We start from the raw sequence: 16193 nt of genomic DNA on the forward strand, positions 1-16193 counted from the left end.
ATGGGCGCACCGCGTGCCTGGGCCTCTGCCAGGAACAGGCCTCCGCGTGTACTCAGGAACGTCTCAATGACTCTCATAGAAAGCGGAAACGCCCTCATTTTAAAAAAGAACATTCTAGAGTCATCCTGGCCTTGGCTCCATGGTGGACTCCTGCCAACGGCTGTGTAGCTGCCCAGGGGCTGCCAGCCAAACCCGTCCCTGGCACTCGATGGTCTCCCATTGCTTCCGTCCTCTCCCAGGCGCCAGGCGCTCTACCGAGTGGGACCCCTCCCCAGAGCTTCCGCCTCACAGCCTCGCGGCGCCGGGTCGGCTCCCAGGCTCCGTCCTCATTCATGTCAGCCCACCCTGACCACGTGAAGGGAAAGAGGCCCTTAGGAGGTTCCCACTAACCAGCTCCTCACAATCGGGGCTCATCTTCCCCTACCGGGCCACGGCCTTTTGGGGGCCAGGACCACAGGGGGCCCAACAGGAGTGGACGCCAAGGAGGAAAGATGCTGCAGATTTAGGTACATCTGTGTTCGAGATTCATAACTGCCACTTACTTGCTGTGTGACCCTGGGCAAGTGACTTAGCCTTTCTGAACCTCAGTTTACTCCCCAATAAAATGGGGACAGTAAGAGCACTACCCCCGAGCATTGCTGTGAGGGCTAAACCAGGCACGACGCCCAGCCCTCGGGCAGCACCTGGACCACACTGAGGATTCGATCTACAGCAGCCGTTTATCAGTACATTCAGCTCTGAGGCCTCAGCAAGCTGCTGGACCTCTCTGGGCCTCAGTTTCCCCACCTGAAGAATGGGGATACTGGGTATGAACCTCATCAGGCTGTACAATCAAACGAGGTCACGGATGCAAAGCCCTCAGCATGGTATCCAGAACGGACGCCCAGTGACCGGCAGCTGTGTGGCCCTGCGCCTCAGTTTCCCCGTCTGCAGAGGCCAGGGCAGCACCCAGCAGCCCCTGCCCGGCCCTGGCTGGCCCGCCCAGTGCCCGTACCTGCGTGATAGAGCCCTCCTTGAGCGGCCGGGGCGCCAGTGGCAGCTCGGGCGTGCGCCGCAGCTCCTCGCGGGGGATCTCGTGGATGGAGCGGCCGGCCTCCTTCACTGTCGCCACCAGGCCCTCGTGGGCCGGCTTCAGCTTCAGGGGCCCCAGGGCTTCCAAGGGCCGGGCCTTGTAGGCCTCGGCCAGGTCCCGTGGGGGTGGGGGCGGTGGCGGCGTGCCCTCGCGCTTCAGCAGCTTGGCCTCGCGACGCAGGTAGTCCTCCTGGGCCTCCACGTAGGACCGCGGGATCCCTGCCGGGGTGAACGGGCGCTGGCCTCACGTCTGCACCCCCCCCCCACCCTAACCTGGGGCCTCCACACTAGCGGATTCTGGGGTCCAAATCCTCTCTTGCTGTGTGACCTTGAATACATGACTCGACCTCTCTGAGCCTCAGCATCTTCACATACAAAACAGGAATACTGAAGAAAACACCTCACCAACTCATGAATATTCATAAAAAGCATAAATCGGGGCTCACAGCAGCCGGCTCGCCGCTGACCAGCCAAGAACACTTGGACGAGTTAGCCGCCCTCTTCCGTCCTCCTACTGGCTGTCCCTCCCTCACCAAGACCATGCCGTCAGATAACACACAGCTCGCGCTGGGGCCAGCCCCAAGCACACAGCAGGTGCTTGACCAACGACCCCCACAAGGCAGAGGGCGAGGGGTGGCACGTGGCTTCAGATAACTACAAAAGGCCTTTGCTCTGCATTTCCGCTGTACACGTAGCGGCTGTGCACACGCGTGTCACACGCCGTCCATGGACTGGCCTGAGTGCCCCGGCGCCCCGGGACGTCCCTCCTCCTGCCCGCCCCGACTGCGGGCTGCCCTCATCTCCGCGGGCAGAGTGCGGGGCGGTACCTTGCGTGATGGAGCCGCGCATGTGGTGCTGCTCCTTGAGATGGTGGGGGCTGTGTCGCTCAGGCGGGATGGCGCGGCCCATGAGCCCTGGGAGAGAGGTGAGGGCATTGCTGCTGGTCCCCCAGCCAGCCCTGGGCAGGGGGGCCAGGGTCTACAGCCGCCCCTCTAGGTAGTGGGTACATTCGGGCACTGACGAGAGTCCCCATGATGACGCTGGTGGCGGCAGAGGACCTGGCAAGCCAGCGTCCCCTTGCCTGGGCCCTGCGCCGCCTCCGGACTGAGCCTCAGTTCTCCTCTTTGTGAAACGGGGCCAACCGTCCCACCACCTCCCTCCAGGGGGCGCGGGGAGAGTCCCCTCTTCACGGCCGGCACAGCAGTGAGCTGGGATGCCCCCGGGGCAGAGCCCAGGCCCCCTCGCATTGCCGTGTCCACTGGAGGGGGCAGGTGGGCAGGGCGCCCACCTTCGATGCTGGCCGAGGAGATGGCCCTGCCGACGCGGCCCTCCATCATGTCGTAGGTGCGCTTGGGGGCGGCCGCCTCGTGGGGCGGTCCTGAGCTGCTCCTGCCGTCCTCCTTGGAGCACTGGGACACGGACATGCCACCTGGAAAGAAGTCCACGCTCACGGTGATGGGCTGGCCATGGGGGCTTGTGTGCACAGGGCCCAGGACTAGCCAGTTGGCCGGGGCCAGTTGCAGGAGTCCCCAGAGGCACGTCCGCAGGCCCCGTCACGGCTCTGCTGACCCCTGCCGAAGGAACTGCTGCCTGCCCACTGGCCCCCCGGCCTGTCTCTCAGGCGACCTGCAGAGGGTGAGGCCAGCAAGCTTCCTGCACCCTGAGCCCCGGCCCACCAGGCTGTGGTAGGAGAGGAGGTGTGCGCCTCTGACCACGCACGGGCACGTAAGTCTGCACACAAACACATCCACGCGCAGGTGCCAATGTGATATGAACATGTGCACTCACACGCGTGTGAGGAAAGATGCATTGGCAGAGTATGAACACACTGGGTACGCACGACCGTTTGTGTGTCAATGTGGGTCTGTGTGTGTGCACGAGGGTGTGTGCACGTGTGCCACTGAGAACCAAGTGAGGCCATGTGCACAAACATACCAGTGTTCCTGTGTCCTCGTGCACATGCATGAACACAAATGTATGTGCGCCGCGACAAGCCACATGGGGAGGGTGTGTGTCTGGGGGAGGGAGGGAAGGGACAAGGAGGATCCACGGCAGAGGTGGTGTCACGCCAGGAGAAGCCCCGAGGGGCTGGGGACCGTGGGCCGGGCTCACTGGCTCCCTGACGCCCCGAGGGGCAGGCCACACGGGGTGACAGTCAGTGCTGGTGAACAGAGTGGCAGGTGCCCCTGGGGACACGACGGTCGCTCCCACCAGGCCCCTGCCCTCCTCAGTCACTCGGCCCAGGAAGCACATGGGAAATTAAAAGCCCTGATTTAAACCCATTTGGCGGATGATGAACTTAAGGCCCGTAGAGGCTCAAGAACCGGCCTGAGGCCTGAGGTGAGAGCCCACCTGGCGCGCTCGCTCTGCCCACAACACCTGGACTGCCGGCCCCTCCGTCGGCCCTCCCAGGGCCATCCCCCAGGGCACTCGGCTGGTCCTGAAGCTGACGCCAAAGATGCAGCTAATGGCCTGCCCTCAGGGCTGTCTCCCCACCGGGCAGCAGGGGCCCATGTCCTGAGCCACGGCCCCACCTCCACTTCCCAGGACAGAGGAGGGGCGGGCACAGTGGGCGGACGGAGAGGAAAGCGCCGCGGCCCGTACGCGGAGGAGGAGCAGCAGAGGGCGCGCCACGTCCAGCACCGAGAGGGCCGCCCATCAGCAGCTTCTCCCCGCACAGCCGGGCACCCAGGGCTGCCAGCAATCACGACCAGCTCTTTGCTCCCTGACTCCTTCCCGGCAGGGCTCCCAGGGTGCAGCCCAGAGCCCGGGAAGGGGGAGGACGGACGGCCGCTAAGTGGGGCCTGGGGCACACGGGGGCAGGGCCACTCTGATCATCAGGCCTGCATGGCCACCTGCAAGGAGAGCATAGCATTGGGAAGAAGGGTGCTGGGCTGGAGGCCTGGCGGGGTGAGCCTGGGCTTCTGCTTTGTGGGCCTCAGTTTCCCCACTACGCTTCTAGCAAGGCTGGCCACAGTTTGTTTCCTAAATTGTAAAGAACTGGGCAGAGCGAGAGGCAGCCATGGCCAAGCCTTACCCGCTGCTGGCTTGCATACCTGCAAGGACGGAGAGGTCACCACCTCCCTGACTGTGTTTCTTGGTGTCACCCAGCCCTGCCTCCCTGTGAAGCCACCTCAGTGGGCCAGACACCCTCCCCCTCAACCCCAGGCCTCCTTTTCTGGAGGGATCAGGAAGGTGGCCACACAGCAGGCCCACTGGACGCCATGTACCTCAGCTCCCCATCTGGCAAACAGGACAAAACCCTTTACCCTGGCTCTCGACCCCTCGAGGATGACGGGCGGGCCATGGGCTCCCCCAGACTAGCTTTCCCAAGACAGCCGGCTGCCCTGTAACCCCGACCACGCTTTTCTGGACCCTCCTCTCTGATCAACTCCAGGAGCATCAAAGCCTGGGGTGTGGGGACGAGCCAGGCTGGACAGGGCAGTTTCCAAGACATGAAACCAACAAGGCGGCTCCCTGCCTGCACCTCGTGTGGCCCGGGTGCTCCAAGGGCTCCGTCCGCTGCACCCCAGCCCCAGCACACGGTCAGCGCCCACTGAAGACCAAGCGACCGGTGACCACCTTTCTGGCCAGGCTCCCCCCTGCTCCCCCAGCCCCCATGGCCGTTCTCGCGAGGACTCACCCTCGTAGGACAGGACGTGGCCCTTCTTGCCCTCATAGATGACGTGGCCCTTGGGCAGGCCGTCCTCCCGGCTGCGGTCCAGGCGGCTCGGGCTGTCCTCGCCGATGATCCTGGTGATGGTGCCCTTGTACAGGACGTCGGCAGGAGTGCCCTGGGGGGCGGGGAGGGGGTGAGCACCCGGCACGCTGCGGCTGGGGACCCCTCACGCTCGCCAGACGTGACGTGGGCACGACCCAGCACACACATACACGTGTGCCCTGCAAATCCACACATGCACATGTGTTCACATGTGCTGTGTCCACCAATGCACACGTGTGTGCACACATCCACCACTTCACAAGGGGGAGCAGAGCCAGCAGAACACAACCACATGGAACAAAGCAACGTCAGCAACGTTAACAGCAAGGAGCACTGATCAAGTGTCTCCTGCATGAGGCGCATCACACTGAGCTCTTTCTACACATCGGCCCGTTTAACACTAGAAACGACCTTGTGGCACGTGCTATTTTTATGCCTATTTCAAATGGGGAAACTGAGGCACCAAGGGGTTAGGTGACTTTGCCCAGGGTCATCTGGCTAATGAAGGGCAGAGCTGGGACTGGAACCCAGGCAGCCTGGCCCCGGAGTCCGTGCTCCAGCCTGTACCATGTGGTCTTCCTTTCCCAGAGCCGTGACATCCGATCAGCAACAGTCAGGGTGGGCACATGGGACCTGGGGACCTGTGCTGGGCCTGTGACTTTGGTGTGTCCTTCACTTTGCTTTCCCAAACCAGGATGGGGATCAAATCAGGGCAGGACACCAGCAACCTGAGCTCTAACCCGGGGTTCTCACGCTCAGCACTGTGACACGGGGGCCAGATGACCCTCTGTGGCACGGCCATCCTGGACATCGTCGGATGTTTAGTGCCATCCTTGCCCCACACACGAGATGCCAGGAGAGCACCGTGCCTCCCCAATCCATGCCCCTCGAGATATGACAACCACAGATGTCCCGTGATGCTGCCCAATGTCCCGAGGGGAGCAAAACTGCCCAGTCGAGAGGCACTGCCTTAGAGGGAGTGAGCTCCTGGGGAGGGGATGAATTCAAGCAGAGAGAACTGGCCACATGGGGAGCATCCCGCCTTGGGCGTGTTCTCTGGGCCATGAACAGAGGACAGAAACCCAGCGAGGCTGGAGGCCCCTCAACTTCGGGACAGTATGTTCAAACTCCTGAGATCGTGGAGTTCTCTCCACCTACGGCCTGCTGCGAGGACCAGAGCCTGGGGCCTCCCGGTGCAGCCCTGGTGAGCTTCCCCTCGAAGAGGGCGGAGTGCCAGGCCAGAGAGCAGGCTCCCCAGAGCCCGCGGTGGGACATGTGGGCCCTGCCTGCCAGTGCCCGCTGAGCTAATGGGTGTCTGTGTGTGTGCGCGCCTGTGTGTGCGCCTATGGGTGCCCCTGTGTGTCTCTGTGTGTGTCCCTGTGTGTGTTCACGCGCATACCTGTGTGTGCCTGTGTGTGCGTGCGCGTGTGGTCAGTGCATGGATTTCATCACTCCCTGCCCGCGAGGCTGTGGGAAAGTCTGAGGCTCACGCGTTTTGGCAGCTGCCACCTTCTTCCAGAAACAATCGAAGGTGTGTATGACCGATGGTTTGGTCACGGCCACCTGGGAGCGGGGGCAGTCGGAGGTCTGGAACTTCAGACATCAACTTTCAACCCCAAACGACACTGCGGGAACGACCGCGCGAGGAGTACTTTTACCGCAGGGGAAACCGAGTCAGCCCCTGCTGGAGTGCGCACGTGGCAGAGGGGGGAGCCTGTGCCCCCGGCCTGGTCTTGAAGGTACCTGCCCTGCGCTCAGAGAAGGTGCCTTCGAAAGCTTGTGATTTCAAAACCTATAGGTTTCAGAGAAGCACGGGGCCTGACAGACTCCTCCGCAGTGGGACGAGGCAGCTCGGGTCGGAAACACCCCACCGTGCGGCCTGGAGCTTCACCCCCACCGTGTGCGCGCGTGTCCCTGCGAGTGTGTGTGTGCGTGTCTGTGCGTGTGCATCTGTGCACGTGCATGTGTGCGTTCTGGCTCCCCGCTCCAGAGCCACACAGCCGGGCACAAATGCCAGCCCACTGCCTACTGGCCACGTGCCTCAGGCTCCACCCGCGGGTGGCCGTCTCATCTCTGACAGAGGCCGACAGCGTGGACTCAGTAGCAACGTGAAGCGTCCTGTCTGGAGCCGGGGGAAGGGAAGCTCGGGTGCTAAGGGCCCCAGGAGGCGGTGGGGCCTCCTTTGTCCCATGGCCAGGCAGGAGAGAGTTAAACAGATCCGGGGCGCACGGGGAGCCCCGACCTCGGTCAGACAGAGGTGGAGCCCCATCCCTGACGGGGGGAGGTGGGAGCTGCGAACGGCGCCCTGCAAGGCCGTGGACAGGCAGCCGTCGCCAGCCAGTCCTGCCCTCCCCACGGTGGAGCCGAGCGCGCTGGAGCTCCCGGCTGCAGCCCTTGGCTGCCGGCACCACAGGCCAGGCTACACACAAGGAAACCTCTTTCTTATCCGGGACTAAACATGCAGAATGGGAGGGTTACCATGGCACACGAGGAGCATGGTGGGCGGGGCAGGCTCAGCTCAAGCGCAGAAGCGGCCACGGACCCTGTGAAGGCAGCCCGGGCTTGGGGGGCCTGCGGACCCCCTCACTGGCCCCCACGATCTGACCTGAACGCCTCCTCTTCCAGCTCCAGGCCCACGGCCCCATTGCTTGTCCCTGCGATGCCAGGGCCCCTCCCACCTCTCAGCCTTCGCAGGTGCTGTTCCCTGAGATTCCGACAGGGCACAGGCGGCGGAGAGCTCTGCCCACTCGCCGTCTACATGGCCTGGGCAGCCCCGGGCGCGCTTGATCACAGCGTTTCACTCAGTGGAAGCCCCGGCTGCTCTGAAATCATCTCGGCTCTTAACCGTCTACACCCTCCAGTCTGCCTCCTCCCGCTGCCACGCCAGCTCCTGGGGCAGCGAGCTGTGCTCTTCTCAGCGCCGAAGAGCCTGGCTCCACGCAGACGACATCCACCCCTCCCTCGCGGCGGGGGCCGTGCAGCCAGGCCGGAGGGGACAGACGGGCTGCCTGCTGCTCTGCCCACGGCCAGGGCTGCATCTGGGGGCGCTGCCTGCCGTCCCACCCCGGTCCGGCCCCAGGACACCTACGTGCGTGATGGAGCCGCGGTAGGTGATCGGGCTCTCGGAGGGCACCCGTGTGCTGGGGATGCCCTTGGTGATGCTTCCTCCCGGGACTGAGCCCAGAGACGTCCCTGGAAGACAGGACACAGGGGCTTAAGCGGTGTCTGCAGACCTGCCCGAGTCCCAAGAGCCACCGGACTGTGACCCACAAGTCCCCCTGGGTGTCTCAGCGCAGAGGCCCCCGTGCCCCTAAACGGCGAGGGGGACGACTGTGGAGGGGCCGCTGGACCTTCCCAGCAGGCTTTGGATGAGGGATCCCATTCCTGCCTCCAGCCTCCAGGGAGCAGAGGGGCAGCCACGGGGATGCAGGCAGATGCCAGCCCCACACCCTCCCCCTGCCCTCACCTCTCAGCACGGACGTCTCCTGTGCCGTGGGCACCCCCAGGCTCTCCGGCGGCCCCACCTGGCCCCGTGGGGACAGCTGCTCCTGCTTCACTCCGCTGAAGGGCGCTGGGGACGGGAGAGAGAGTGAGCAGAGCCGCTGGGACAGGGACACGCAAGGATGTGCAGGGCTGCCCCCCCAACCCGCCAAGGGCTGAGGCCAGCACTGCGAGGGCATCAGAGTGCCACCCGCGCCCCCCACATTTGGGCCGAGTCCACGGGCCAAGCTGCCCTCCCCTAACCCCCACACGGACACAGCAGGAGCCAAGCCCGGGACACCCAGGTGGGGGGCCCGGACCCTTACCCAGCTTCTTGGGGTCCATGGTGAGGGGCAGCCCCATGGTGATGGGACCCACGGGCGCCTTGGCGTGCTCTGAGTACGGGACGTGGAGCTGCACTGACATTCCCTGGGGGGCAGAGGTCATAGGTCACAGGGCCCCCACAGTCCCTCTGCCACATGCCCAGCCTGAGTGCCCAACACCCACTACGAGGGCCCAAAGAGGAGGGGAGCCTCAGGGTCACACGCAGGTCGGAGAGGCCGGGCTCGGGTCTCCAACCTGCTGCTCGCTATGTGACCCTGGACAAGCCTCGGGCCCCCCACAGTGGCCACTGTGACCCGGGCAGCCTCAAGGGAACGGTGTACGTGAGCACTCTGGGCAAAATGGCTGCTTGGCCCTGCCCTGGAGGCGAAGGCAGATGGCCACGGACCCAGGCTCACCATGCACCGTCCACTGTGCCTACCGCATTCGCTCCTCACTTTCACAGGAGGAGCTGAGGCACAGAGAGGTTAAGTAACCTGTCCAGGGCCACACAGTCTGGTTGCAGAGCCCATGCTCTGGACTGCCCCACAGAGTGACCCCCCAATGTCCCAAGTGCGGGGGCAGGCTCCAGCCAGCTGGGACCCCAGTACTGCTGTGAATGGATGCGGCCGCCCAGACATCATCAGTCCCAACGCTCCCCTTTACAGATGGAAAGACGGACACCGAAAGAGGAAGGGGCTGATCCCCGGGCACCGCCCTCCTGCCTCACCTGGGAGATGGCGCCCATCTGCCTCTCGAGGACGCCTGGGTGCTTGGAGGAGGAGATGAGGGGCGGCGGGTTGGAGATGGTGGGTGGGCGGGGCAGCACGGGCCGCGCACTGTCGTGGAGGCCCAGGGGCAGCGGGTGACCTGCGGGGCATGGGTCTGTCCATCATGGGGCCCCAGGAGCGGTCATGCCCCAGCTGGACAGACAGGCCCCGGGAGCTGCTCCCCTCTTCCCAGTCCCACCAGGGCATGCCATCCCCACGTGCCCCTCCCTTGCTCTCCCTTCTCCGTCTGGGTGAACCACCTGTGTCCTTGGTCCAGGCACCAAGGCCACAGAGAAGGCTCCCTCCACCAGGCCCCGGCCCAGACCCCTTCTCTGGTCTCCCCATCCCCACTTTACCCCCTAGGAGTCCATTCCCCTCACAAGAACCAAAAGGACCTTCCTGAAAAGTCTCCCCCTGCTGGGAACTTTCGATAGCTCCCCACTGTCCCCAGGAAACAGTCTTAACCTCCGACACGGCTGCTAGGTTCACCAGACCGGGTGCTCGTGGTCTCCCCAGGTCCACTGGGCACCAAGCCCCCACTGTGGCCGCCTGACTCCGTTTCTCAAGGTTTGCCTGCTCCTTCCTGTCTCTGGATCTCTGCACATGCTGTTCCTCCTACGTGGCACATCTTTCCCCATTCTTCTCCCGGCTCACTTGGCCCTCTCATCCTGCAGGATCAGCTCTGCTTTGGGTGGTCTTTGCTGACACTACAGTCCATCTCAGCCCCTGGCTGCACTGCTTCTGCTGCTGGCAGAGCCTGGCCAGACTGGTGAAACCAGAAAGATCTCCACCCAGCCTGACTGGATTGAGACTATCAACCAAAGCAGCCCCTCCTCCCACCCCCGGCTTTTCTCTCCACCTGCCCAGTCTCTAGCTCTCAGTCGCCAGCGGAAGACAGAGCTCCCACTCTGAGCTGGCCCCTCACCAGCTCAAGCACCTTCCATGGCTCCCTACTGCCCATCACTTCAATCCCAATCCTGCAGTTTTCTCAAATCTCAGTGTTCCCCCGTTCCCTCCGCTGGCCCCACCGCCCCTCCCACCAGTCCCAGCGGACTCCGAGATCCTTCCACATGCAGCTCTGCACCAGTGCGAACAGTCAGAGCCCAATGCCGCGTGCCCTGGCTGACTGAGCACCACAGCCGAGTGGCTGGAGCTGGGGCTGAGCTACTCACCGGGCGGGGCGTAGGAGAAGGCCGAGGGGTCGGGGGCGTGCGGGGAGGCCTTGATCACCTCGCGAGGGGGCACAGGGAAGGGCAGGCCCGGCGTCCAGCACGGGGGCTCCGCGGGCAGCTTCTGGCCCTCGGCCGCAAAGGCCGCGAAGAACACGGGCTTCTCTGCCGAGGGGGCAGGGCGGTCAGCCGTGCCGGGCAGCCCTCGGGAGGCCCCCGCCCCCGCGCCGGCCTCGGGGTGGCCCGGCCACCAGCAGTGATGAGGGCTATGATGGGAGCCCCCGTGCCCGTGGCCGGCACCGCTGAGCCCACACACTGCTCGGCGCGGGCGGCATCCTGGGGAGGGGCTGGGCGCTCGGCAGCCCCTGGGATCCCGGGGGTCGTCCTATGGCCACGCCGGGCCCCGCAGACGCCGCCCAGGGCCTGCCCGCCCGGCTCATCCACCGCCTGCCGCCACCGAGCACCCAGCAGGCCCACAGGCCGCGGCGTCGGCAGCGCCCCCCACACAGGGATGAAGGCACTTGCAGCGGCTGCATGGGCTCCGGCGGGCGTGGGGGCGGCCAAGAGTCCCGCACCTGGGGTCCCTGCCGCCCCAGCACTGCCTGTCTGTGCCAAGCACTGCACCAGCGTGGACTCAACAGCCTCCCGCCAGCTGGTAAGGAAGTGACCGCCCCCAGACTGCCGTACGGGGGGAAACTGAGACACAGACACATCAACGGGCTCATCTGAGGTCACCAGCAAATACCTGGCCGGGTTGGGATCTGACCCCTGACCTCCTGGCCAGTGCAGCTGCAGAACGCACAACAACAGCAGGGCCACCGCTCTCCCTGAGCCTCCATGTGTGGACATGTTCATCCTCACGGCATCCTGAGGGAACCACGAGGGTCCCCCTTTCACAGAGGGGACAACGGCCCGGATGGAGAGTCACCTGGCAAAGGCCCACAGCCAGTAGCGACGGAGCCGGGGGGGCTGGCGGGCTGGAGACCGTGACCTCAGTCTCGTCCGCACACTGCCCACCACACAGGTGCTACAGCCGGCCCGAGTCTCAAGCCTGGGGACACCCCGCAGACACTGCCAGAGGCCCTGGAGCTCCTGCTAGCCTCTCACTCTGCTGAAATCTGTGCCAGGCTCTGAACCGCCAAGAATCAGCGTTGAGCTCGAGGACTGACTGATCCCAGGGAAGGTGACCAGCTGGGGATACAACTTGGGAACGCCTAGCCTGGGACGCAGATGGCAGGCAGATGTCATCTCTCGGGCCACCTCCAGATGGCAGAGGGGGTTCTGAAGGCCGTGAAGGCATGGTAGGAGAGTACTGGCATTGACTAGTGATGCCTGCTGCAGGCATGGCAGGTGGGAGCAGAGGTCCGTGTGCTCGCCCTGCATCTCTCCTAGGAGAGCCTGGGTTCCCCTGGAACGTGCGCCCTGGTGCAGTGGGGAGCCCACGGGACAGGGTCACAGATGCAGGAAGTAACTCGGTGTGGGATTCTCACGCTTGAGTGGCCCCTAATGGAGGGGCCCCCACAGGACCTGCCCTGGGCCAGGCGATTCCACAAACACCTGGACCTTGCTCACCCTGGTCCCCAACCCCACTGTGCTTTCTGCTGCTCAGCTGTAGCTGCAGGGGTGGGGGCGGGGGGGCAGCCTCCCTCTGGTGCTTGGAAGGGAACCTTGGGGCTGGGCCAGGCCGGGCAGGCGGCCGAGAGCCTGAGAGACGACCTGTTCCTCCAACTGGGCCCCGGGGAGCCCGGGTGAGGAGCTTGGCTGAGCCGTTCCACGCGGGAGCCAGACAGCGGGGGGGTCCTGAGCCCAGAGAGGGGGTGCTGGGTGTCAGCCTGATGCCTGTGCCTCGGGGCCCAGGCAGCCCAGACCTCGGGACACATGCACACCATGCCTGAGGCCAGGGGGGCCGTCGCCCACGGGGAGCGATGCCAGGACACAGGCCGGCCTCTGCCGTGCAGACGGGCTGAACGTCAGCCTCTGAAACCACTGGCAGTGGCTCACCTTCCCCGGGACAGGGCCTGTGACCCGTCCCACTGTGCCGTGGCTGGCCCGGGGGGTGCCCAGCCGCCCAAGTGCAGCCCAGCCCTGCTGGGATCTGGCTGTGGCCAAAGCTGACGGGCCCCTGACGTCACTCAGTAGCCACCTGCCTGGGCTGGTGTCCCAACCTGAATGTCCTTCCAGAGCCAGACCCCATGTCATGGGCGCTCACGCCCAGCGAATCTGCCCCTGGCCCAGGGTGGGCAGCCGGCAGGGTCCTGGGGGAAGGCAGACCTCCTGCCCTGGTCCCCGCCAGGCCTCATCAGCAGGTCCCTCCAGCTTTGCCTCTGAAACAAACTCCCATGCCCCCTCCCTCCTCATCACCCCTGCAGTCCGGGCAGCCCTATCATGCCCAGGACAGCGCTGTGGCCACCTCCATCTGTCTGCAACTCCTCATAGCCCTTCCTTTCTCCTCAACCATGGCCAGAAAGAGATCTTCCCCAAACACAAACCAGATTACCCGCCTACCCCCAACACACACACTTAAAATCCATCCAGCACAGCTTTCTGCTGCCCCTGATGCAGAGTCCCCATCACGCCGGGGCCTATAGGGCCTGACACCATCTGGCCCCCATTTCCCTCTCCGACCTCCCACCCTCCCCCGTCCCCAGCCACAATGACCTCCTGGCAGCTCCTCCAACACACCAAGCTTGTTCCCACCCCAGGGCCTCTGCACATGCTGTTCCCTCTGCCTGGAAACCCTTCCCCAGGCCTTCTCATGACTGGAGACTCCTCTTCTCCAGAGATCCCTTCCCGGGGCCCCTCCTCGCTCATCCCATTTTGTCCCCTCCGCTGGGTGAATTGTTCTAAGTCACCCTGCTCCCTCATGCGTGCCTGGCTTAACCCCCCTCTTGCGCATGGAAACAGCAGCTCCTGCAGCGGGGACTCCATCCTGCTCCCCACCGACCCCACTGTCTCGCCTGGCGCTGGGCCATCATGGGTGGTCAACAGCCGCCCTGGCCCAGCAGCCACATGGCAGCCTGCGCGCCGGCCGGGATGCACACCTGCTCCGCGTGGCGTCTGAGACGGCGCATGGCAGGTGGAGGCAGCCATGGGTGGCGGGCAGGGTGGGCTCACTAGACGGGGAGTGTCTCACAGGCCCGTGTCCCTTGTGGGAAGTGTCGAACTGTCCTCCTCCAGGGACAGCCCTGCTCTTTGTCCTCAGACAGGCAGACAGCCCCGCCCTCAGGAGGCCCACGGCTGAGCGCCAGCCTGGCTTTCTAGAGGAGGGGACGCTGGGTCCCAGACGGTGGTGATGGGGGCACAGGTGGCACTGGCCTGAGCCTGTTCCTGGGCTGCCCGGGCCAAGAGGGTGGCCTGGGGTCCTGCTGCTCTCAGACCCCGAGAGCAGCGGGCAGGACCCTGGGCTAGCCCAGCGCCGGGGCACCTCTGGGGGATCGGCCCCTGAGACCTGTGATGTGCCAGCAGATCTGCATGGCAGGCCGACCTGGGAAGGGCCCTTTGGGGACACACGCCTGTGATTTCTTGGGTCCAGTGGGCAGTGGGGCAGAGACAGAAGATCCAGAGAACAAGAAACCCCGCCCCGCCTGCCTCCTGACCTTGAGTTTCACGTGGGAACAATAAAGCATATGCCCAGGCAGTGGCCGAAGGCAGCTGCTCAGGGAGTCACCCGCCGGCTCCCCGACGAACCCAGTGACCTCGGCCTGGAAGACGGTCAGGATGAGGGCCGGAGGGGGCAGAAGTTCCTGCCAAGGTCCCAGAGCTGCTGCCAGCTAGGCGCCGAGCCTCCTCCCTGGTTCTAGAAGCTCACGTGTGGACTGAGTCACCCCAATCAGAGGCTGAGCCACAGATGTGTTTTCGTGCATGTACAATGCTTTCGAAAACTTTGAAAAGTTGCCAAGGCTGAGAAACTAGAAGATTTTGCATGAAAAGATGGCTTCTCTGGAACAACCACCCCAGGCCTGTATTGCCACACGTGTCCACTTTAAAAAGAACATGCGTTGTCCACTTTGCCACAATCCCCACCGTTCCCTGCTGCCTCACTCCCACTGTTCTACTCACTGACTTGGCCGGCCTTGCAGCACAGGCTTGGAGTCCACAACAGCTGCTCCAGACACAAACGCCCCCGCCCTGCCCGCTGGCTCCCTGCACCCCCCACCCTCAGCCACAGCGCCCACTTACCCTCCTTCTCAGCAGTGGGCACAGGACTCCTGCTTTTGCCCCGGGGACTGCTGCTGGACTGCTGGGTGGTGTCGCTCTCAGGCTGCAGGTGCTGTGGCGGCGGTGGGGCAGGGGGAGCTGGCTTAGGGGGAGCAGCATCCTCCCGGGGGGGCTCATGGACTTTGGTGACCTGCTGAGGGGAGCAGAGAGAAGCAGCATCTTTACAGGCCGTTGTGAGCACAGAGCTCAGGGAAAGCCGTCCAGGCCCCCTGCGCGTGACCAGCCAGAACACGGAGGCCCACGAGAGGCAGCGACACGCCCAAGGGACGTGGCCTGAGGGTCGGGAGGGCAGGTCTCTGCACACAGGCGAGGGGTGCCCACCCACCCAGCTGTCTGGCTATGGAGGAGAGGGAGCCACTTCCGGGAGCCGAGCCTCTCTGGGTCTCAGAGGGACCTGGGCTGGCGGACGGGGCTATGCTGGCCCAGGCAGGGGGCTGCACGGCCTGGCACGCCCTGTGCCCCTCACGCAAAAAGCCCTGGGCGGTTCTTAGTCTTTCAGCCGCAGCCCCCAGCTGCCTCTGGGAAGCCCAGGCCGCCCCCTCCAAGAAGGACGGCTTCGCCAGCGCTGGGCCGCCGTTGGGGGGCACCTCCACGGGCCACCAGCTTGGCCTCCACTACCTTCCTGGGGGCCCTCCCCACGGGAATTAGACTAGAACTGGGACGGTCCCCCGCCCTCCTCTCTTAGGTGGTGTGACCCCTGGGGGACTTCCTGCCTCCTCGCAGGCTCCTGCCTGGTCTGGGGGCTCTGGAAAACCCTGGCTGGCCGATAACGGCCGGGGTGGGGAGCAGCCAGGCAGGCTCCCGGGCACAGGGACGAGCCCCGCCTCCCAAGAGCCCCACCCGCGGCCACCCTCGAGCTGTTCCCGCCCTGTCTCTCTGGGGGCTTTTCCAGGAAACAGGGAAGAGCAGAGCCAGGCTGCAGGTGCAGTCCCCGCCCGCCCCAGCAGGCTCTGTGCTCAGCTGGCCGCAACGCCTGCCCCCCGAGCAGGACACAAAGGTCACTCAGCAGAAGGGTCCTGGGCACTCACGATGGGGGGGATGGCAGCTGCCCGCTGCTTCAGCTGCTTCAGGTCCAGCGGCTTCTGGGGCGAGGCGCTGGTCCTGCTGTCGCTGGTCGGGGTGAGGAGGCTGGGCCTCGGTGACAGCAGCCTGCGGGGGAGACAGGTGTCAGGCCGCAGGCTCCAGCCCTGGATGCCGGGGCTGGGAGGGGCTGGCCACTGTGGAGGTGAATGTCCAGGGTCACCCAGCAGAGGGAGTGGGGAGCAGGGCGGGGGCTTCTCCCCCTGCTCTGGTCCACGCAGGCCCCACGAGGGCCCAGACCCCTCTCCGACCCCAGCACAGAGGCCCAGGCAGGATCAAACCCTCCCTGGAGATAGCCCACAACCAGGAAAGCCCCAGAGAACCCCGACAAGGGCCCACCCCACGCACGGTCCCTCAGAAGCT

The 16193-nt window shown here is 64.9% G+C and overlaps 1 protein-coding gene across 41 annotated transcripts in view; it reads right to left on the minus strand.

Annotated features, from left to right (window-relative positions):
* The window catches only part of NCOR2 (nuclear receptor corepressor 2), a 205793-nt gene that overhangs the window by 18002 nt on the left and 171598 nt on the right, over positions 1–16193 (minus strand). For 35 of the 41 annotated variants that reach the window (XM_070275478.1, XM_070275480.1, XM_070275487.1 and 32 more), the window contains 11 exons: positions 15779–15899; positions 14712–14883; positions 10536–10697; positions 9324–9463; positions 8599–8701; positions 8259–8363; positions 7881–7984; positions 4715–4865; positions 2360–2500; positions 1899–1985; positions 995–1290 (listed from right to left, as the gene is read on the minus strand). In XM_070275478.1, the coding sequence (XP_070131579.1) occupies positions 995–1290; positions 1899–1985; positions 2360–2500; positions 4715–4865; positions 7881–7984; positions 8259–8363; positions 8599–8701; positions 9324–9463; positions 10536–10697; positions 14712–14883; positions 15779–15899 (1582 nt within the window). The remainder of the gene's footprint in view (positions 1–994; positions 1291–1898; positions 1986–2359; positions 2501–4714; positions 4866–7880; positions 7985–8258; positions 8364–8598; positions 8702–9323; positions 9464–10535; positions 10698–14711; positions 14884–15778; positions 15900–16193) is intronic. The other 6 variants (XM_070275506.1, XM_070275498.1, XM_070275497.1 and 3 more) reach the window with 3 other exon arrangements.

The sequence above is a fragment of the Equus caballus genome, chromosome 8 (genome assembly GCF_041296265.1).
Source record: "Equus caballus isolate H_3958 breed thoroughbred chromosome 8, TB-T2T, whole genome shotgun sequence".
NCBI lineage: Eukaryota > Metazoa > Chordata > Mammalia > Perissodactyla > Equidae > Equus > Equus caballus.